The 24,588-nt window shown below is 41.5% G+C and overlaps 1 protein-coding gene across 1 annotated transcript; it reads right to left on the bottom strand.

The window, feature by feature from the left end:
• Nucleotides 1-937: 937 nt before the first annotated feature.
• exoc3l1 (exocyst complex component 3-like 1) lies at nucleotides 938-21,808 on the bottom strand. Its single transcript, XM_056386209.1, has 15 exons — nucleotides 21,546-21,808; nucleotides 16,892-17,067; nucleotides 16,493-16,712; nucleotides 14,693-14,905; nucleotides 11,653-11,852; nucleotides 11,336-11,554; nucleotides 11,023-11,093; nucleotides 10,282-10,399; nucleotides 10,023-10,148; nucleotides 9,516-9,616; nucleotides 9,236-9,352; nucleotides 7,920-8,190; nucleotides 5,390-5,545; nucleotides 3,594-3,727; nucleotides 938-3,399 (listed from the first exon to the last, which is right to left on the bottom strand). Exons 1-15 carry the CDS (start codon nucleotides 21,586-21,588, stop codon nucleotides 3,213-3,215), a joined length of 2,352 nt encoding a protein of 783 aa, XP_056242184.1. The 5' UTR covers nucleotides 21,589-21,808; the 3' UTR covers nucleotides 938-3,212.
• Between the last annotated feature and the right edge of the window lie 2,780 nt (nucleotides 21,809-24,588).

The raw sequence follows: 24,588 nt of genomic DNA, 5'->3' as shown, positions 1-24,588 counted from the left end.
CATTATAAAACATATTCTGTTTCCCTTTCCCTGTGCACTCTTTCCTGTTTTGGCTAATGCCCTCTTCAACTCTCCAACAGTAAATGGAGTATCCAATTCTCTCGCTTTCCCTCCTCAATCAGATTAATGGAGCTGTAAATATGTCCTCTTCGCCTGTCTTATTGTTTTCCTGATCATTTCCTAACCTGCTTGGGTTGGCTTGTACTGAACCAGATTCTGAAAATGATGGGATCTTTTGACTAGTAGCAGTTTAAACTAGTAGCAGTTTAAAGTTTTACTGATTGCACTTCTCATCTCACCATGCTACTATTTCTTTCCTTGTCCTGTCTGCGCTTTTAAGAAAAGATCTTACTGCAGCTGTTATACCCTGCCTTATTTTACAGTCAATCGTTTCTACACTTGAAAAAGACCAAATTAACTTTAGTTGCCATTTTTAAGTTGGAACGTCACAAAATGAAGTAAACACATGTACATTTTAAATAAACTTAGTAAGTGGATATAAAGTCAACGTAACTTAAAACTAATAGTTCTAATTACTTATTTTTTTCAAGGCAATCAGTAGCTTTTTTTTTTAAGTAAGATCAACTTACGATCTGATTTTGATTTTAAAAAAAAAAAAAATCACATTCACCCATGAAATTTTCCCTGTATGCTTTTTCAAAAATCCGTTTTGAACCTAACCTATCTGGCTGCCTCCTCAACACACAATGCTTCCTCTGGTTCCCCCTTTGGCTTTTTAAAGGGAAATAAAGTAAAAAGTACCCAGTTAACTTTTCATTATAACAGCAATGTTATAAAATGTTAAAATATATCTCTACATTGTTGACGTTCTGTTGATCCAAAAATCTGAAAAGGAAAATCGCTAAAACACAATTAAAAAAAAATATCTAAATTAGATTCCTGTTAGAATTATACAACAATAAATAATAATAATAATAATGATGATGAAAGTTTACTTTAAGCATTTATGTAAGCATTTATTTACCGGAGCGAGATGATGTTGGCATTGAACCAGAACAAGCAAAATCCCCTTTGAAAAACCAGTAGGAAACACTCTTCAAATGGAAATGGTTGAACAATTACATAAATACAATAAATACATTAAAAATTATATTATAAACACCCAATATAAACAACACAAGATACATTAAAAACAAAAAAAAAGAAATAAGAAAATAAAAGAAAAGAAAATACATAAAGACGGATGAATGAAAAGAGATTTTGAGGGGGATAGGTAATGAATTAGCAGCCTCTGTTCCTCAGGCAGGACAGGTCCTCACTGAAAACACACCATGTTATAACTCATACAATCACCTTCATCTGTTACATACAGTGCATCACTCTGTGGACTGCATTCTCCTCCATTTGTACACGATGCTGTGACCATAGTTTGACATTCATTGATTAAACCAGAAATTAACACAATGATGTTTTTTTATTTTGATTTCATTTTAAACCTCTCTATCTGAAATACATTTACAATGAGTCTGAGGCTCAACATGAAACAAACAGTGCATCATATAGATAAATCCATGAGCCAATTTAAAATCCCATAGTTTGTCTCTTCAGTAGGAAGTCATCAGAGGCTTTGGACTTACTTACATTCATTGATCAGATCTCGCGGGCCACAGGAGTAGACACTTCTCTCTGTGACTGTGTGGTTAAAAGTTTCTCTTCTGTTGGCATCACAAGGTCCTGATTAAAGATCTCTAACACAAAATAGTGTGTTACATGATGGCTGGGTGTAACTAAACAGTCTGTTCCCAGTTTTCTGTATGGAAGTCTCTGTTACAGCCTCGCTTGGTCTGGTATGCCCAGTAGCTTGTGATGGCTAATGTTAGCAAACTTGAGATACAGTAGATATTGCTGTGTAAACGGAGTCATTTTGGTAACTTTGACTCTTCTCTACTTGTGCTACTGTTAAATCATATTTTAGCATTTACATATGTACATATTTCATAATGATGGCAATCTACAACAGGTGACAGAACTGGAAAGCATTTGGCTGTGAACCCCCCCCCCCTACACAATCATATGTGTGTCTTCAGAAAACAATGAAGCATATTTTAATCACATAATTTGTTCTTGTGGCCACAGCAGCAGCTGTTCAGCAAGTTCCATAACATCATTTGATAGCATCACAAACCCAGCAAATTTGTGAATATTTTTTTATCCCATTATGTCAAGATAACAGCTCTTTATCCCGAGATAATGAAGATATTAGCAGGAGAAAATGATTTAGACTGAACATCACACGCTAAGTCGCAGTAACACTCCTCTTCAGCAACAGTCCATAGTAACTCGTTAGCTGACGAGGACTGATCTGAAAATGATCAGTCCAGTGGTTTCTGCCTTTGATTGAAATATTCTCTAATGCATTGATCAATGTGTCATCCTGACATTTTCACCTTACAGCACTACAAGTTTCCATGTGCATACTGTCTTGGCACATCTGAGCTCTGATTAACAAAGTATTATAATGAGAAAACAAGCTTTGTTATCTCCAGTTAACGGGGTAATTATCTCTTTATCTCGAGACAACAAAGAATTGTTTTCTCTGATAATATCTCGTTGTCTCGAGATAATGAGCTTTATTTGTTTGAGATAACAAAAAAATATTTGCGAGTATGGCCTTTCTCAGCTTCTGTACTAATGTCATGAGTGAGAAGTTGCTTCCTGAAGGTTTAAATCCATCGCACAAATTGCTGAGACACTTGACAACAATTTGATGAAGATGAGATGATGATATCGTTGTACTGATAATATTTTTAAGGCATTAAAACAGCCCATGTTACCGAATCAGTGGCTCATAGATTCAGAAAAAACAGAGTTTCTGAAATAACTGAAGTCGGACCTGAACCAGCATGGACCTGATCAAATCCCTGGTAAACTGTAGGCGAAGGAAAAGAATATGAATCACTAACAAATAACGTTAAGGAGATCTTGAGCAAGAGCCTGAACTCTCAACCTGCTTCAGACTGTAATGGTGTCCATGGGAAGCTCCCTGTATGAATGATGTGTGTAACACTGTGAGTATAAAGCGAGGAGGTGCTGAGGAAGAAACAAGGAGCTGAGTCGGTGCTCCCTGGATAAATGACGAGTGGCAGCACTGTATGTTTTAGTGTAACGATGAGCTAAGAGGAGCTAGCTCAATGATCCATCTCAGAATGAGATCCACACTGTTGTCAATGTCAAAGTTTTAGTTCTTATAGTCATGCACACTTGGCCGTGGGCAGACAGAAGGCCATGGTGGATGGAGGCACCAGGATGTCAGTGAAGATGGGCCGATATCCTGCTGGCAGAGGAGGGGCGCTCTGCTCCAGCAAGTCCAGCACGGCCCCTCTGATGTCCCTGGAGACATCACCACGGACGTCCAGCAGGACAGACACGTGCTCTTCACTGAGGGAAGAGAAAAACATGGAGGTGTGATCACTTTTTATCAACTTTACTACTTTATGCAATATTTTATCCTCATTCTGACATGAAATAACATTCCCATGACTGAAACCAAACGCTGTTGACGTTAGCTAATTCTATACCAACTATGATTTAAAAACTACAAAACAAGCCGGGCAGACTGAAAGTCAGATTACCTGATATCAGGGTATTTGGCTGCGAGTCCTGACACTTCCAGAGTGAGCATGCTGGGGTCTTTGAGTCGGATGAAGTCAGCCAGGACGGGTAGTAAGGCTAAAGGGTTCACTTCAGGTACTGACCCATCACCCTCCTACAGAGACACGCAGTTACACACCTGATTATGAGATCGTGAAAGCTGATTCAAACACCAGTATTTTGATTGAATTGTGGCACCATTGGCTACTGGAAATGTTTCACATTTTAATTCACACAAATCAAATCTTAAATCTTGTATTTCCTTCATGTTGGCTTTAAACCCTCTCTGGCACTGTAAACTCCACCTTACTCGGATTGGGTGACATCCAAAATGTAATATCTTGATACAGTGCAGGACAAATATTGTGACGATATTATCAAACATTGGCCCAAATTACCACTGTGAAAAATATCTAAAATATCCAAGTGTAAAAAAACTCATAATTTTGTCATAGAATCAATTAGGGTATACCTTACAGGCTGTTATGATTTAGTAATTATGTAGTAATGTGAAGAATTTGTCCAAGAAATAACAGTCAGGTAATATCAGTATAATGACAAGTTGTAGTAGAATTTCTGGGAGTTACTGTCAAATACTAAATAATCACTGAGTAACACTGAAGCAGAATAAAGAGGGTTGGTTGGTAATAATATGTGTATAGTTTCAACATGAGCAAAGTAATAGGAAGAACATGGTAACAAGAACTTTGGCTGTAATTATTTTTCTGCCTGTAAAGTGTAACCTGCACAGAAACGCATTTGGATTAAATTTTCAAAATAAAAGAAAATTCATTCACTGACTAAAAGCTCTGCTTCAAAGTAAGAGTCCTTCATGGAAATGTAGAGGAGTCAAAAGCACAATATTTGTATATATATAAAAAAAAAAAAAAATCAAAGTACAGATACTGGAAACATATACTTAAGTACAACACTAAAGTAACCTTGTTACTGTCCACCCCTGCAGGTAGCTACCTATATATTTCTGAGAAATAACACACACTACAAAGGCACTTTAAAGGCAGTGGTAACGTAATTATGGGTTAACTACAGTGACATTTTCAGCTGTCGCCACATCGACTGTTGTGAACAACTGTTGCCATGGCTACCACTCCTCTTGGCTTATTGGAAGGGCAGACTGTGGAAATTACAAATAGATTAGGTTTATTACACTGAAAGTATTTGGCTGAGCGGAGGAAACTGCTGCTGTGTTTATCTTGGTTATGTTGACATGCTGACTCGGTATCAGCTGCCTACAGCCTGTCTTCACACTGCAATAAGGGATATTAATACTATAGATATTAATGGGACCCCCCTTGTCTTACCCTATATATGGGCTATACTACTTACTGTAACACTTCCCATATAATTACCAACCATCCCTCTTTATTCTGCTTCAATATACTCTGTAATTACCCAATATTTTACAGTAATTCCCAGTAATTCTACTGCTACAACTTGGCATTATTCTGATACTTGACTGGGCAATTTCCTCACATTACTACATAATTAACAGTCTTTAAATTAAAGGGGTTACCTCAATTAGTTTCAGGACCTCCCACAGTCTATGTAGTTTTGATTAGTTCTACAGAATCAATCAAACCACATCACACCCATCATGAGGGAGATGAATCAGACACCGATTCCATATTTCACATCAGACACAAACACCATAACACTACAAAGGGCTGGGATGTATTCATGATAAACATTTGTGAATCGTGACAGCTTGAGTTAATGTAAGGTGCTGGTGATGGTGTTTTACATTAACAACGCTCACCAGGCCATGCAAGATCTCTCTGAACAGCTGGTCATCCTGAACCATCTGCTGAGCGAGCTGCCTCCTCTCCTCTGCGCCGCGACACACCAACCTCTTCTGCATCAGAGCCCTGACGTACTCCACCACCATCAGCCACTGGGCCTCCTCCTGCAGACGCTACGGGGACAAAGACATGAGACTCAGCAGGCGTATGGACCATCCATACAAGGTTCGACCAATGAAAGAGTTACCGCAAGAAGGACCTATTACTGTATGCACTGTGTGTGTTTGGTGGGTATATCAGGGGGGTGAGTAGATTCATTCATGAATTAGGCGGTTAATAACCTACTTTATGATTTTGTTGATACATTTAAGTTGTCATAACAACCATCATCCTGTCATTTTAATACCCAGTACAGTTGATAGGCTGCTGTGAAGCGGTGTGAGGGAGCTGTAAGCCTCGTTCCCAAACACACACTACACTCAGACAGTCAGACATCTAAGATTAGATATTTGTTTAGTGATTCTTTGTAATGTATTTATTAAAGATAGATCCTGTTTAGTTGATGGAGGCGCGCCCATGAGAGCGCTGTTGACCAGGGCCTAGTGTGTTCAATTAGCCTTGTTGGGGCAAACCAAGTGGACTGAGGAGAGGGGGGCAGATTGGGAAGGAGATGGGTTATGTTTGGTTTGTTTGTTTTGTTTGGGGTTATTAAAGGTCGTCTGAGTAAAATGTAAATATCATATGCTTTTTTGAAAGAACCGTGTCAAGGTAAATTGTACCTAATACATTTACTTCTTGTAATCCTTGTTATAGGCACCACCCTTTTTATGCCTCCACGTCAGAGACAGCCAGAGGCATATTGGTTTGGGATTGTCCGTCTATCTGTCCTATTCTGCTGAACATGATCTCTCAGTAACACCTGGACAGAACTTCTTCAAATTAGGCACAAGTTCACTCTGACTCAAGGACAAACTGATTAGATTTTGGTGGTCAAAGGTCAGTGTGACCTCACAAAACACTTTTTATCCATTACTCAAGACTTCACACAGCAATTATGACAAAATTGTATGACTCTGGGTGAACAGGGATGTAACCTGAAACTGAGTGGAGGAGGCAGACAACCAGGAGGAGGTGATTCTAGTTTGTATTGGAAGTGGTTAATGTTGGGGCCTTTATACACTGGGTGTATAACGGCACCAAACTGGCAAATCAGTATTATAATTGTCCGATATGATGGCTATGTTACAGCAGCTTGACTGATTATACAGTATGTGTGTTGTAAATCTTTGATCTTTTAAAAAAAAAAAAAAACCCACTGAAACAATCCAATATCAGTTTAAATAAACGCTTCATGTAGAATACACAGGGTTCAGCAATTTATCTTTCTGTGAAAACAATACTTTCCTTTGGCACTACATTTTTTTCAACTGCTGAACTACCATATTCCTACACACACGAGCATCTTCAGAGCGCACTGTATTACACTGCAGCTGCAGGTCAGCTGAGTGAATTAGAAAGCGCTGTAATACAGTGCAATTGCTGAACCGCTGAAAATATTCTACATGTATCTACATTTCAACGGATATTGGATCGTTTTTCAAAGTGTCTCGAACACAGTCTTTCTGGTGGCCTTGTGCACAGCAACACATCACTCTGCCCCTCTGCCGGTGCTACTGCAGGTAATATACCGACTATGCATGACTACCTCACACAACACCATGTCAAATAACTCACACTATCCCTTTAAAGGGCAAGGACCAAGCTACGTTGCTAACCCCCTTATTAACTATAGACCTCTGAGAACACTGAGATCATCTACTGCTGGTGTACTGAAGGTTCCAGTAACAGCTGAAGAAGAAATGCGGATGCAGCCTTTTGTCAGTTACGGCCCAAAGCTGTGGAACACACGATCTGAAGAAGAATAAGCAGCTCACTGAGTGTTTTTAATAGAAAGATAAAAACTTGTCTCTTCACCTCAGCCTTTAACCAGCTCTGACATTCTGCACTTGGCTCCACACTCATACACTGCTTTGTAAGTATTGATGTCTTACTGATTTTATGCTTTCTATCATTTATCATTTTTTCGCAATTATCTATTTATTTCATTTAATATTTCTATTTTAATATTATTCCATCTCATTTTACATGAATGTTTTTAGTGATTTTCATTTTACATCAGCCTTTTAACATGTTTTTATCTTTATTTTATGTCTTTTCATGTGAAGCACTTTGTGCTACATTTTTTGTATAAAAGGTGCAACACAAATAAATTTTCATTATTATTGTTAGATGTGATTGTTTAAAGATATAGAGGAGATATATTCTACCCACATTTAAACACACACATCACGCTGGTTATGAGAAAATACAGCTGAACTGCATTTAAACTGGGCTTTAATTTGTTTTTGGTCAGAGAATCCTTCAGTTTTCTCTCACAGAGTTTTATCAAACTTTCACTTTTGCCTCCAGGACAGCTCGACCCCAAAGAAACTCAAAGCTAAACTACAATATGCAAAGTGGTGATGGAAACAGAAGCAGAGCGGTGACCTGTCGGCAGGGTGGCCGAACGCGGCCATACAGCTCCAGGTGACGCTCCAGGACGTGGCAGAGTTTGGGTGTGGGGTCTCCCTGGACCAGCCAGGGTCGGGTCAGCAGACCTGGTAGGAAAGGCTGAAGGTCCAGCAGCAGCTGATCCATCACCAGGCGACACGCCCGTCTCACCGCCCGGTCCAGAGCTGCCAGTGGGTTGGGAGGAGTCCGGGAAAACTGGCCTGCCGACCGGGACGACTGCTGCTGCTGCAGGCTCTCTGTGGACTTCCTGCGTCATACACAACAGGACACAGAATGTTCTATAAACCTGCAGAGATTTAAACTATGGCCTGTGCATGATTTTTTTTTATTGTGATTTAATTTTGTTTTTATCTGGGTTATTCTTAAAATAGATTTTTCCTTTCATTATGGGAGGAACATGAGATAAACAGCACTGGCTTGAGTGAATCGATCATTAGAGCAAGGAACAAATGAACTAGATGAGAACCTTGCTACAAGAGCAAGAATTTATATTTTTCTCTTTGAGTAGACGGAGAGAGCAGGTTTACTCAGAGTCTTTGCCAACTACATGAGGTGAGTGAACGAGTGAGTGGTGAGTGTCAACTTTACCAGGATGCTTAACACACACCAAGTCCCTGAAGTATTAAAGTGAGAAAAAAAAAAATCTGAAACTGCGTCTGAAGCTCATCTCCTCTTACTTCCGGATTGAGAAATGTGGATCAGGCCTTGTGCCCCGCCCACCACCTGCTGTCTCCAGGTGGACAGATGAAAGAGCAGAGAGTATCAAGATGGTCAGAGGAGGAAACATCAGAGAGACTCAGCCACATGTTTGAGCCTCAGTCAGACCCAGACTCAGGTGAGGAGTCTGAGACCAGAACCAGAGACTAGCAGACGGATCAGAACGGTTAGCGCAGTTAGCATCTTTTATTTGTTTATGTTGTTTGTTAGCTTGTAAATGGCAGTGGCTGACACAGTGTTAGTGGTTGTGCTAATGCTAACTCTCTCTCTCTCTGTACTGACAAGGTTTCAGGTTTATTTAGCCCCGCCCCCCGTCCCCACAAGTAGACAGGATTGGTTCCTTAGGTTTGTGATGTATGAAACCCTGACTGTCTGAATCTGTTTTTATCAGACTGTCATTGGTTCACTGCAGTTCAAGGTGGAAACACTCAGTCATGGTGTTGATGATTATTTCTCTCATCATATGTCTGTATTATATAAAAACATCACGTGGATGTTAGAGAGGTTAAAGACTGGGTTTTTACTGGAGGGCTCTTTAAGCTTGAAAACATTCCACAAACATTCTGTAGTCTTACTTGAGGATGATGCAGTTGCTGATGGAGGCCAGCAAATAGTGGAGGTAGAACTTGTTTTTGTTGCTGCTCAGATCCCTGCGATGCTCCTTCCCAAATTCCACCAGAGCTTCTCGAAACCTGGAGGTAAAGATGTGAACAGATTGCAGGCAAACGAAAGGTAAACTGCCTGAAGCAGCTGAGAAGTAAACAGGTGGCAGGTGGTGACAAGCAAAACATGCACGAACACACACACACACACACACACACACACACACACACACACACACACACACACACACACCTGTTCAAAAGGTTCTCCATCTCATACAGTCCCATCTGTATAGTCTGATCTCGTAGGGATTCTCCGATCATCAGAGCCACCCGGGCGTTCTCCTCCAGCATCTGTCACAGTCCCACAAATAAAACAAACCCACACAAAACGTGAAGTGAGATAGGAGCCGTCTCAGGCGTTGGCCTCTGTGCTGCTGAAAAGTGTTTACAGAGCTGGAAGTCAGTTTAAAAAGGAGAAGCAGGGAGACAGCTTTCAAATTCAATTTGAAGAAGCAATAAGCACATGATGTCATTACAAACTGTGTCTCTAAGGGGCAGAGAGGGATGAAGACCGTTAGTGAGATTAAATGAGATTAGATGAGATGAAATTCACATCAGTTTCACTTTTTTGGTCAAGCTGATGAGGTTCTTGTGCGTTAAAGCCACTTTAAAACACCTAAAACAAATGTTAGCCTGCAGACTCCCTGTGTGTCTGTATGTGGTTGTACTTTAGTGGATTGTATAGCATATTGTGTACCTGCGTGATGATAGTAGGCAGGCTGGTTTGGTAGAAACCTTCATGGTCTGTATCGGGTTCCTGGTCTCTCTGCCAGTCCTGCAGCTCCACCTGTAGAGCTTTGTGCATCCACTCCGATACGCTCTTCTTTAACAGCAACAACACAGGAAACACACATTGAATTGACCGGAATGACACCAAACTCCAAACCTACATACTAAGGCCGAAACACAATGTCACAGTTTGTCAAATCTTGACCAGAGGTTTGTGGTGGACTCACCCGAACACTCTGCACATATTTGCTCTGCAGCTGCTCCAGTCCCTCGGTGGAGATGAGAGGTCCCAGCGCTTCTTTTTCAATGTCAGCCACCAGCTCTGGATGACCCATCATGTCTGGGCTGCCAAAACAAGAGTGTCACAATGTCCAACTGGTTTATTGACATCCCAACATCGCAAAAATCTCAAATCTGAATATACTGTATATGTATATATATATAAAACATGGTATCACATCATTTCCTTTTGATAGATTTTAGAAGGCTCAAAGACGTAAGAACATTCTTTATTTCTCAAGAACAAAGTCAAGATTTAAGAGAAAAACAAAAAAATTTAAAAATCTATTTTGTGGGACAGAATTGTTTTCTCTTTTCTATCTTGTGAAACACTGAAACTAAATTTGAGAGAAGTTCACAACACACAGGCACAGCTGTGACAGAGGACACTGTTTGTGTTTTTCTCTCAGTTTCTGCTTCATTAGATGTTAATTAGGGGAAAGTGTGTATTAAAGGTAATCAGCTGCATTTGAAATGAAATGTACAGGAAGTATCCTATCCCTATCCTGCGCAGCCAAAGTGAAGGATGTGCACTCGCACAAATCAGCAGTTGTTCATTTGTTTAGATTTGTTCAATCTCTAAAGTAACCTCAAGACATAATTGACATTTTTGTTAATGTGTAAAGAAACACATACAGACAGAAAGACAAAGACGAAAACACAGAATCTGTTCAGGTCGTCGACCTCACCTGTTGTAGATGTGCAGCACCCAGTTGAGCACAGCAAAGATTTCACCACTCTCCAGGTCCCAGCTGCTAACCTAGGCCACAAATATCTCTTACATGTGTGTGGTGAGGTCATCCCCAGTTTCAAAATAAACATTTTAAATATAATTAGCTTAGTGCATATTTAACTTTTCTATGTAAGCCATGATAACAAAAAGCAAAAACCCATGAGAGAAATGAAACCCTATTAGTCCATGTTATTGTTTAGACAGATCTGTAGTCTACAAGGTGAGGAGAGACATCAAGGCTAAAGATTTATTTCCCTCACATCTCTCACCTGTGCCAGGTGAGCTTGTAAACAGCGATGGCTGGCCCTCAGGTAGGCTCCTGTTAGCCGATAGCGTGGTGGGACACAGTGCTCCAGCAGGTGGCGCACAGTGCCCAGGTCTGCCATGGTGGCGTGCTGGAGAGCAGAGAGGTGACCTGCCAGACCCGGGCCACGCGTGTGAAGGTAGGAAACGCTACGGAACCGAGCAGAAACCGCCTCCTCCAGTACCTGAGAGGCAGGAGATGTGAGAGAGAGGACAGACGATCAGACTTTTACAAGGACAAACTGGATGAAAGCTGAGGTGTTATGGATCAGCTGGTGCTGACCTGGAAGAAGCATGCTCTCCAGCAGCGAGGCCGTCCAGGGGGTAGGGGCCTGCTGTTGCTCCCGCTCCCACCTCTCTCCTCCAGCAGAGCTCGGTCCAGGGCTTCCTCCCGCTCCACTATCCTTACTGCCGATACAAATGGCGTAGGGTTTTGTCGTGCCAGAGCCAGAGCACTGCTCACCACCGCCCACAGCTCCTTGCCTGCAGCGACATGATGGATGTTGAGGATGTGATACCACACTCATCCAGGGACTGACACCCGTATCACTCTGCCACTGCTCTTATCAGCATCAAACAGTCTAATGTTGTTGTTTTTCTTTTTTCCCCTGATGTTGACCTCAGAGTACTAGGGTCATGGATGAAAAAAAAAATGAGGAGGAAGATTTTTTTTTCATCAAGCACTTCGAGAAAAAAAGTGGAAATGTTGAGAATAAAGTCAAACTGACTCAGAAGAGGAAGATTTTTTTTATTTATCTTGCATTTCAAGAATAAAGTCGAAATTCTGAGAATAAAGTCAACTCCCTCTGTCATTTTTCATGGCTCTGTCAGCGCGCAGTCGCTGTGGGCACCCTCCCAAGCGCGCAGTGTACGTGATGAAGTAGTCTGCTATTACTTTGGGGTCGTTGTTGTTCTGTAGGTCTCCATCCACACTACATAGTGACTTAGCAATGCCATACGGCTTTAGCTTATCGTTGGGACCTTTGTTGCAGTTATGCCTGCATCTGAGCTCCACACCTTCAGCATCAAACAACTAGATCAGTTGTCTTACTGTGTCTTGCGATACAACATATCCCCTCTGAATTGCACGCAGGCGTAACCAACAGTATCCTTGCATTTGTCCATTACCCGCTATTTCAGTTTGCATGAATGCGGCCACCTCTTCCAAGCTCGTGTTGTTTTTCCTTCTGAACAGACGCAGTTTTCGACACAATCTCTTCAAAGTCCTAACGCTGACAACTACACTGTGTTTATGAGCCAAGAGAGAGAAAAATTCTTTGTTGCTAAAGTCGATTCTGAAGTAAAATTTCATCAGTTCATCTATAAGCATGTTACAGAGGCAGTCATAGGCGCTGTTTGATATCGTCTCAAGAGGTCAACTTTATATTCGAAGTACATGATTTTTTTTCTCAAAGTACATGATGAAAAAAATCTTCCTCCACCCATTTTTTTCCTCTTCCATGGCCCTAATACTCCTTCGTAGAATTTCAGGCCCACTCCTGTTGGTTTCTCACATCCCACCATTTACCCACCATCCAACCATTTTTTATATTAACAAAGGATCAAATGACTGTGTGTGACATGTCACTTGTAGTTACAAACCTGGATGATTATGCTCCGATCCTGAAGTTACCCTCAGCTCTGCATCTTTTTAGCCTCTTTTAGCTCATTGTTTTGGGTTTGCTATCCTCAAAGAGTTGTCTGCTGCTGGAATTAGACTTTTAGCAAAAGAATATTTTTTTAGCCCACTGTATGCTTTCTTTTCTGAGTGATGCGAGGCCAGGTCAACCACAGGTAACGTACTGTAGCTTAATACTTTAGCTTGGTACATGTGGACAGGTACAGAGCCAGTGTGCACCAAGGCCAACGGGGAGAGCTTGCGTGGTCCAAGACCATTGAGAAGACATCAGGGAGGTGGGTGATCAGGCAGCTGGGGCAGCAACAGGGGAAGATTGCATCTACAAATTATTGTACTTTGCCTGGGCAGCAGCTATGGAGACAAAGTCATCAAGCAGCGTTGGATTTTTTTCAGAGCTATGACTCCAGATGGTTTATATCATCTTTTAATGGTGAGTAAGCAGGTTTGCAATCCACACACACACACAGCCACAATAACAGCTGGTTTTAAGCCCAAGTGTAACTCATACTGTAAGACCGCATGAGTGATAGAAGAATGGCGTTAAAAGCTGGAGAGGGTCGTTGGAGAGGCCAAACAACAACACTAATAAGAATCCTTCATAGGGATTGAATATAAATATGTCAGACTTCAGGTCAAACACTCAGAGAAACCAAATCCTGCAAGGTTGGATGGTGGGTCCAGGTGCATGGCTGAGAGCAGTGACTGCTTTGTTGTGACATCACAAAGTTCCAGAAGTCCTGACGGCTGGTTTTAAGGCTCAGTTTCTGAACACAGGCTGTGTGCATTTCTCTGTGGACTGAGGCTTTGATACTTTCACAGTATTAATATAGAACCTAGACCTGATCTATAATCACACTACACATGTACATCCACCATTATACTATATGGGACCTTTAACTTTTATCCAAGCTTGTTGGTATCTCAATATCTAAGCAGAGGGTGAGTCTGAATTTGATCTAACAATTTTGATTTGGAGGTGAAGATTATTATATATCACAATAAAATCTACATTAGAGAAGCTTCAAGGAACAATGTTCCATCTAAACCGAGAAACTGATGACCAGTGTTATATGTGATGATCATATTGTATAATTTATCACATTGACCAAACAATAACATAATAATCTTTGATTGTTGTTCTCAGCAGAGGACCAGTGCCAGCTGTCAAACGTGTTTAATGTTGTCTTGACACAAACAGCTGCACATGAACCATAACCACACTGAAATCACAGAATGTCTCATCCAAAGTTAGGAAAACCACCACTGACCATTCAGTGCCAGCTCTCAGTGCTTCCTAGTCAATACTTGAAGCTGCAGAAACAATTTGGTTGGTACAAAAAGGACTGAGAATTCATACCAAGCGTCAGTCCTTAGAAATGAGGTTGATGTAGGAAAGATGTGTCTGTTTGGGAGAGTTACTGTTTCCATACTGTTGCTTTCCATTTACAGGATTTTTATATCTATTTTATATCTATATTCTGTCTATACAGTGTGTTTTGTATATGGTAGATCATTCCCGTATTCTAATAAAGCATGTTTTGTGAGTGTAACGCATCAAACAAAAATATGGGTCACAAAACTACAACATACAGAAAATACTGCTGCCTTATACAAGGTGTGTTTGGTATGTTGTGTTTCTGAATGAATTAAATTGAATTAAACTGATATGACTGAGTAAACATACCCAGCGCGTCCACCAGCTGTCCCACGCCAGAGAAATATTTGGCCACCAGCTCCTGGTCTTCAGTGCTGAGTACACTTCCTGTCGTCCCCGGAGCCCCGTGGAGCTGCCACAGGATGTCGTCCTGCCAGCGCTCCAGATCCATCAGCCGGGCGTGGGCCTCCAGGAGCCGCCGGGACTCCACCAGACGCTCAGTCTCCAACACCATGCTACGCACTGCAAAGGGCAAGGTCAGGGAGGAGGGAGGGACGACTTTCATTCCTCAAACTGTCAACAATTTATGCAACCTCTTGCTGCCGCTTGAGCCTGTTCAAGAGGGAAGTTAAACATTTTAGTTTCCAGTGAGAAATGCTGCATATTACAACATGACTAGTTGTGGGAGTTGAAATGTTTTCTAAGAGGATGAAAGTCCCTGTTCTTTTTTCTGGTTCTATACAGAACCAGAAATCAGATTCACAACAGACTCACCTGTATAGTAGCTGTAAACCCATCTGAACACATTAAACTGCACTTTTCTTGGACCACGATTATAAAACATTACACAAGTCTGGCAATTTAAAGTAAGAATTTCAAACATCCCTGTTTCATTATGTTTGGCGGGTGATTTTGTGGGTGAGTCAGACACTCAGTTCATCAAACTGTAAAATTCAAGGACTTGCTCATCTGCACAGTAGACCGACCTGACCGCAACACCCATTATTATGTACCTTCATGTTGTTAAATCCTAATTGTTATGTAATATAATAATGTAAATTATATTATTATAACATGCTTAGAACTATTATATAAATAATACATACTATTCTGTCATAACATCACTGCACGATAATCACATTAGTAGTCTACACTATTTTATATTATATCTTATTATATTTTATATCATATTAGAATATTTCCTGTTGATTTATTTATCCAATTTTTTTTTAATCACATTGACAGGATATCATCTAAATCTTTATTATTATTATTATTATTATTATTATTATTTTATAAATATTCTTTTCATTTGTACGTCTGTATCACTGTTTATTGTTTTCATTTACATGTCTGTCCATTACATGTACCCTTCATGTCACACAATAGGACTGACTAAATCACGTTAATGAACCCGACCTGTGACCTCGCTGAGGGAAAGCACTTTCTCGTCCGTCTATTCTTGATGCTAAGACAGCCAAGGTTTCAGGGGTCTCATTTTATATGTCTGTGCACTAACTTTGAATTTAAAGCAACATGTTCTCTGAGGTTTTCCGACATGCAGGACATCCTCGATAAATGTAAGAAAGCCTTAGGAAAGGAAAGGAAAAGAAAATGCAAGGACCTGTATATGATTTCATCAGTGGGTCACAGGCTTAATCACGATTGTTTTGCCTTATTTGACGGTAGACAGTGACTTGAAAGACACTCATTTAGACACTCGTTTAGATTCCCTCTTTACGATAAATTGCACAAATTCACAAACTCATTGCTTACCAGACTGGAATCAATAGTTGAGCATTATAAGCTTCACATTTACTGCAGGGCTGATGTATTGTATTATATTGCCAGTACAGTTGGTTCAGGAGGTTCTATAATCACTCTCTCACGGTACAGTCGGAACAGGGCAAACGCAAATATGGTAAATGAAAGGTGAACTACACCAGCTCCTGATAACAACAGGACATCACTACTAGAAACAGAAATCAATAAGACTGAAACAGATTCTTTCCCTCGTGAGTCCCTGATTTCATCCAAGTCAAACAAATACGCTGAACCTGATTAAACTGATTCATTATGAATGAGTGTGTCCGCAGAGCAGCGTCTCACCAGAGTAAAGTCGTGGCAGGTTGCTGACAGCAGCGAGGAGCTGACAGTGGTTGACTGACACTTCTCTCAGCCTCTCCAGAGACTTCACCCCCTCTGCGTTTTGACTGGATTCCAGTCCTGCTTTCTTCAAAGCGTGTGACACGTCTCTCAGCTCAGACCTGGCCTCCTGGAGCTGTTCCAGACCCCAGCCTACCCCCTCCAGGTACGACTGGACCATGGACTGGAGGGAAATGATTGATTACCAGAAATACGGTAGTACTGATTCAATGATTAGTGGAAGGGATTCAAGTGCATGGTCGCCATCATGCGGTGCATTTATGAGATCATTTAATAAAGTATGATCTTACTGTGTCATTTATTTGTCTTTATGCATGTCTGTGTGTGTCCCCATGCTGTCACCTTGAGTCTGGTGTGTATGGAAGCAGTCCTCTGGCTCTCTCTCTTCTTGTACTGGCTCAGTCGCTCCAGATGTTCAGGCCGACAGAAAACACCTGACGCCCACTTCAAGGCGGCACCACGGGCCAAACACTCGGCCCTCTCCACCTCCGGCCAGACCTCAGCCACCGGCACAATGTCTGTCAGCAAGAGAGGAGAGGCAGAGTCAGGGAAATGTCTAGAATCAATCCTGCAGCATGATGTTCACACAAGGATTTTAAAAATGTGTGTTTTCATTTGCTGCCATCGTCATTTTTTAATACTAAGAACTGCCAAAGTTGGGTATTTTCAAATCCTCAGCATTGGGGTTTTAAAGGTCCCATATGGTCTAAAGGCAGATGTCCATGTGTTGTTTGATTATAAAGCAGGTCTAGGTTCATTATTAATACTGTGAAAGAAAGAACTTTGTGATGTCACAATTGCTTTTATTGGATCACTCAGAAAACAGTCAGCTAATCAGAAGAGAGGCTCAGAGCCTCCTCTCTTCTGATTGGCTCACTGACTTGTTGTTAATGGAGCTCAAAAGACAAGCCTGAGAGAGGAGATGTAAAACTACACTGAGGTGGTTTCTGGCTCTTAAAACTACAAATATATCTTCTTATGGATCGACACTTCAAATAAAACACAGAAGAAGAGGAAAATATGGAGCTTTAAAGTGTTAGAACCATAGTTTTTTTTAGTAGTATTGTTACTATGAAGCGCATCAGAAAAATCAAGGAATAAGGCTATTATGAGATTGATGAAGTCTGATTATAAAAAATCATTTGTCATTTTGTTATGTTGATCAGCTTGCTAGCCTAGCCAACCCTTTACATTCACAGTCATTCCACTGCTGATGGCTCTCTACAGTCTAAGTCTAGTCACTGTAATGTCTTTCTCTGAGTTATGTTTTCACCAAAGGCCCTTCTACACTCAGGTCTGCCACTCAGCTGAATCTATTACACATTTATGGTTTTTGATTAGGTTGGAGACCCAACGCACTGTGAGGATTTTCATATTAGCATTCTCCACTTAGTTCAAAAGCAAATGTTTTTCTATCATGCACGGCTGGAAAGGTAATATCATATTAGCATCTCATAGCACCCAGTCCGTAGTCTTAAGTTCTTATCAAGATTTGGATCATGCAATCACACTGTCGAGACACGCGTTTACTGTTTTTCGTGGCATTTTCTTTAGAATCAGCCCTTTGAATGACAGAGCTCGCCTCCCCATGTGCAACTGTTCCACCAATTCAAGTTTCCCTCCGACACTATTCTGCAGGGGCACTGCCACTGCATCCTGGGCTCAGTGCTGCCCAAGACTATAGAGATTGGTTTAAAGAAATGCAAACAAGTCAGAATGTTCATTTAACTTGACTAGTCTGATCAGACCCAATCCAACCAACATATGCCACTACGTGGGCTTATAGTTCTCATTGACTATCAAGGGTTTCTGTCAAACACTTAAATAGTGAACCCCTCACTATGATGCACAAGTCAATACACACAACAGTTCCTGTCCAGACATGTTTTAAACTCTGTAAAATTCCTCTGCTATGATTCATATTTAGTTGAACATGGTTTTCACACACAAAAGCTGAAGTTCATCTCCTCTTACTTCCTGATTGAGAAACCTGGATCAGGCCTTGAGCCCCGCCCACCACCTGCTTGCTCCAGGTGGACAGGTGAAAGAGCAGATAGTATCAAGATGGTTAGAGGAGGAAACATCAGAGAGACTCAGCCACATGTTTGAGCCTCAGTCAGACCCAGACTCAGATGAGGAGTCTGAGACCAGAACCAGAGACTAGCAGACGGATCAGAACGGTTAGCGCAGTTAGCATCTTTTATTTGTTTATGTTGTTTGTTAGCTTGTAACTGGCAGTGGCTGACACAGTGTTAGTGGTTGTGCTAATGCTAACTCTCTCTCTTTCTCTATACTGACAAGGTTTCAGGTTTATTTAGCCCCGCCCCCCGCCACCACAGGTTGACAGGATTGGTTCCTGAGGTTTGTGACATGAAACCCTGGCTGTCTGAATCTGTTTTTATGAGACTGTCATTGGTTCACTGCAGTTCAAGGTGGAAACACTCAGTCATGGTGTTGATGATTATTTCACTCACCATAAAAAACATCATATGGATGTTAACGAGGTTAAACACTGGATTTTCATCAGAGGGTCTTTAAGCTTTGAATGATTTTCAGAATATTGAATTATACAACAGGAGAAATCACCTGTACCTTGCACCCAATTCCTAATGACAGAAAAGCGAGAAGTGGCCTGATTATCAGCCAAATGAGGTTTAACTTCCTCAGCCAGCATCATTATTTCTGTCTCCACAGCAGCTCTCTGCTCCCTGCTGACAAGATTTCTGTAATTACGGATTGCATTATTGTTTCTCATGTACCAGTTCAAGACAGATAGTACACCCTTATTTTGTTATTGCTCTCAGCTCTCCCAGGATTTCACTGCTCACCGTCGAGCTACCAACCATATCACCCGTTGAAAGAGACGATACAGTCTGTATCTCTGCGTCCTAATGGAGAGGATATTTTTTTTACAGCAGCCAGCTGGTCAGGTAAGCAGGATATCATTTCTCATCTGTTAGTCAGCTGGACAGGCAGCAGAGCAGCCGTCAGAGTCACATGACCACGCTTCCATTTGAATTACACATCTTAATTGGTCTTAACTGGATAATGTACTGGTGAGTGAGTCAGCAGACAGTAATGTGCTGTGCTGGGTCACCAGCATAAAGCAATCTCTCTGTGACTTTAGGGTTAAAAATGTAGGGAATGAGTCGGGATTAAAATATCTAACAGTCGCAGACGAGGCATTTAGCACAAAAAGTAAAGATTCTGTGAGTGAGAGGTCCTTGTAAGTGTAGTGATTCACCATTCTCTCTCTCTCGCTCTCTCTCTGTAGGTCTTTGGACATCTCAGTTACACAAACAGGACAGTCTCTGTCTCAGGAGGTTATGGGACACTCTGCTTTCTCTTACCAAGACTAAATATGAAACATCGTCATCAGCAACTCTGCAAAACAATACACCACAGAGCTCACATTCTCTCAAAGTGATGAGTGTCGTGTAAGCGGAGGACAGCAGATCAGTCATCCACTGATGACCTCACTATAACTCTGCTGCTGTGATGGTGGGCTGGTATAGAAACCAGCAGACTCTCTGGTCATGATGATGCAGAACTACAGCCACTCTGATAGACATACTTCTATCTTATATTATGCAAATATTCAGTGACAATAAGGGGCATTCCAATAACAATACATCTCAATTCACTGTCATGGGGAACACAAAAGATTCTATCAAGTTGCACCATGGGAAGTGTAGGATTCATAGTTTTTGGAACTTCATCCATACAAGACCCTAAAAGTCAGGGGCCGGTTGCACAAAACAGGTTAAGATTTTTCTTAAAGTTTCCTTAAAATAAAAATAGTTTCACAAAACACCTTTAAGTTTTCTCCTTAAGGTTTCCTTAGACTGTTCACTGAAGTATTTAAGCTTTTCTCCTTATCCTTACACTTCAGCACTCACTTAAACTCAGTTAAACTGCTGCACAAAAGAACAAAGTTCTCCGTGGTGAAGTTCCCATCAAAACAACAGGAATCCCAAAAGTGATAAGTGATATCAGTAGGTGCTAATGGCAGCAAACAAACAGTCTCCATGGAAACAGTAGAATTACCCCTGAAAATTCTCTTTTACTACTGGAAACTTTTTTCCTTAACTAAGAAAAGAGATTCTGTGCAACACCCTTAAGTAACTCCCTCAGCTTATGAGAAATGAAACCTTTAAGTGTCGTACTTAAGTAGAAACTGGCCCCTGGATATCTCAGCCTCTGTTGCTTCTGTTAATGCACCAACTTTGTGGAAGTCAGACACTGAATTAAAAAGCTGATCATTCTCTAAAAACAGAAGTGCTTCCAGTTTTCTTCAACGTCATCAGGGGAGAGAACTCATTCACATTTTTCACATTTTAAGTTCATTCTTGGCCCTGGAACCAGCGGTTGAAAAAAAGTCTCACCACGAGGTCCATTTAGAAAGTGTTGTGAAGCTTTCAATCACATCACGTGATCTTCATCATCAGTTGTCATGGAATATTAGACTTTCAAATGTATTTATTTTTTTCTCAGAAGCAATACAACAAGGCAAACAGTATCTGATGATGAAGATCATGCAATAACAACTAAGTGAACTTTGCGGGACATTGTTTTTGGACCACCAGGGGACACTAAAACTTTATATCCAAGCTGATGAACCTGCAGCTTTTAAAAATTCACTTCATGTTTTTGTTTTTATGAAACACTCTTTGTTTCTGTGTTTGGGGACCTTCATCACACAGGGGTGGATGGCACTGACATCGAGATGTTAAATATAAAAATAAAAGCCAGTGCTGCTCAACAAATCAATACATGACTCTCATCCTGACTCCGGAATGATGGATATTGAAGAGTTCATTCATTTCTCTCGTAGAGAAGCAGCACAGTCATGCACAGCTTTGTTTTGTCTCTATCAGCTCAGAGACTTTAGAAGAAGAAGTGGGTGTTAGCCAAACAGCAATGCTTTCAACAGACAAAGTGTGTGTGTATGTGTGTGTGTGTCTGTGTGTGTGTCTGTGTGTGTGTGTCCCATTACCTCTTGGTTTGTCACCACCATTCTTCTGATCTCCTGCTGACATTGAAGTTCAGTTTTCAGCCGTCCATCCACAGGACGAGTCTCCTTTTCCCTGAGGGTTGGCACTGAGGGTGCCCGGGGCGCGACGCTGACTGAGGAGGGTGAGGAAGACCAGATGAGATGGAGGACAAGAAAAAGAAGGAGGAGGAGAAGAAAGGGTGGAGGAGAGAAGGCACAAATCCATTCTACTGACGGCTTTCCTCTTTTCCCTCACACACACTCTCTCACCCAGACACATCCTCTGCTGAGAGGCCAGCAGGAAAGGGAGGGAGCTGGGGGGGGGGGGTGGAGGAGAGGGAAGAGAATAATGCTGGAGGGTGGGGAGGTGGGAGGTGGAGGGGAGAAGGGGGCAGGGACAGGGAGGGTACAAGGAGATGTGATGCGTTCAGGGGCCTGTTGAGAAGATGGTAAATAACATTTACCCCAGCTTTCTGATTCCAGTTTAACTTAAAGCTTCAACAAAACAATCCCATACTCAAGGTCTACTTACTAGCTTTTTCCGAAGATTTCAGCCACATAGTCTTCATCTGAGGAAAAAAGGATGCATGTTATGGATGCAATATTTACAGCTACTAACTGAGCTTGCAGATCCATCTCCATGACACCTGAGCAAACTCCAGCCCACTCATGAAGACCATGTGATATGCTTGAAAGTTAAAAGGGGACCTTGAGTTGGGATTATTTTTGTCAAACTGCTATTTCCAAAGTTAAATAAGAGCTTTCATGCATATCCACATGGAGCTTTTTGATTCTTTTAGGAAGGGCGACATTATTAATGTAGGTGTGTAACTATGAGATCACTGCTGGAAGCATTTAGCTTAGCTTAGCACGAAGACTGGAAACAAGGGCAAACAAGTAGCCTCGCTCTGTCCGAGGGTATCAGCCTATACCACCAGCTCCACAGCTCACTTATCAACATGCTCTACCTGGTTTGTTTCATTTGTACAAAAACTGAAGTGTAAAAACAAAATGTTTGACATATTGCCAAGTGTACTGATTGCATCAAAAGAACTCAAACACATGCACTACATTAAAATTGTTTAATCTGAAGTAATAATGATTCATTTTTGTCCCACGGGACAATCCAGATGGTGGTAGAAGGGGTGAGGGGTGGGGTGGGGGGAGTCGGGGCTAAATGGACCTGATGTTCCACAAAACCTTTTGGGAGATTGAGAGTCTCCTTGACTGGTAAAGGGAAAGCAACTAAACGCAGTTACTGGAAGAAACAATGTATAATGCATAAGTCATTAGGCTACAAACCACTGTAAAGATGGGAACACAAAGGAGCCAAGAACTAATGGAGTCAGTGACTATTATTCTTTCATCATGAGGCACTTTACAGGTGTCTCAGACCATTTCAGCCAGACATCAGCATCAGGTCTTAGTACTTACACCAAGGTCTCCTACTGCACTGAAGCCTCACTGTTGTCCCTCAGTTGTAAGTCGCATTGGATAAAGGCATCTGCCAAAGGAGGAAATGCTCATTAAATGTGAATCAGTTATGATTCACATAACTTCCTGCAACACCAGGTAGGTGTAAACTTTGTGGCTCTGTTGTTGATGCTGAATAAAATGTGTTGAATCGTTTCCCTGAAACAAAAACAGACTGTGTCATTGACTCTCTGATCCTCTGCAGCTGTTTGACCACTGCTGGCTGCTACCACTGAAGGAACTTTGTTTATTTGCGATCCATGTTGAGTCCTCTGACCCCACCACCCTGTTTACGCCTCCGAGCTTCCCGGACCTCTTCACAACACAGCGAGGAGCATACCAAGTGGCCCTGGAGCTGCAGCCAGCTCAAACACGCTATCTGAGGAAACACAGCACCATCGTCATCTTTCAGTCCTGCACTTCACATTCTCTCATGCGAGTTTAAGACTTGTGCGTGGGTGTTATCTTTGAATAACAAACAAAATCTGAACTGGGGACAAACTGTGAAAGAAGTGACTGAGTACTTCCTTAATCTCAAAATAATGAGGCATGAAGAAGATGTACGGAAACGGAGAAAGGCCATTCACACATACTTTTTTTATCCCGTTATCTCAAGATAACAAAACTCGCTATCCTGAGATAATGAGATATTATCAGGAGAAAGCGGTTTTGACTGAGCCTCATACACTAAGTCACAAGTGACATGCAGATAATCTGCATCTCTCATGCATGTATCATTCGGTAACCATGGAGACAGTGTGATTTCTGCCTGAGTTAGCCCTTGATTTAAATATTCTCTGATGTGTTGATCGATGCGTCGTCCTGACATTTTCAGTATCTGTCTGACGATCATCCTGTCAAAGTGACTGTTTGCTTGTCGTGCTAGCAAGGCCACGCTTCAGCATCACTTCTTGTATCTTTGCCACACAGGAACAGTTTTTCCTCCAGGGTGGTGTACGGAAGAGAGCAGCGGTTGACACACCAGGATGTTGTGCAGAATGTATTCCTGTCAGGGTGGGGCCACATCACCGAGGACAACAAGGCCGCTGACCTGCTGCGCTCTCGTCTTGTCAGTGACAGCAGCTGTTGCTGCAGTCCAGCGTTTCTTCCAGCTTGGTCACTCTGCTGCAGAACGACAATTTGATGTGCGGTCACAGGCTTTCAGCAGGTTGAAATCAGTTAAAGATGATGTTTTAACTTCTGCGGCTTCGGGCTGGCTGTCCATCAACCATTCTGTCCATCCAGCACAAAACATTTTTTTCAACTGGTCACATTGATGAAATTCTCTTGGATGGTCCCGCCTATAGACAATGGTGGTGCTGACCACTCCTCTAGTGCCACCGTAACAGTCTGTCTGTTAAGCAGATTACCAAGGAGCAGGTCAGAGTTAGTAAAATGTTGACATTTTGATGTTTTAGTATCCTCAAAGTGTTTTATGTAGATTTCTCCTCATGGACCAAGACTTTGAAGAACCTATACAACCATGAAACAACACTTTTTCTACATGCAATCACATTAAGTGACTATTTAAGACAAGGATCTCTGTGGCCTACAGATCCAGAAATCCCCGACT

Source organism: Seriola aureovittata, chromosome 10, assembly GCF_021018895.1.
Source record: "Seriola aureovittata isolate HTS-2021-v1 ecotype China chromosome 10, ASM2101889v1, whole genome shotgun sequence".
NCBI lineage: Eukaryota > Metazoa > Chordata > Actinopteri > Carangiformes > Carangidae > Seriola > Seriola aureovittata.
This window is presented reverse-complemented; position numbering and strand designations above follow the sequence as displayed.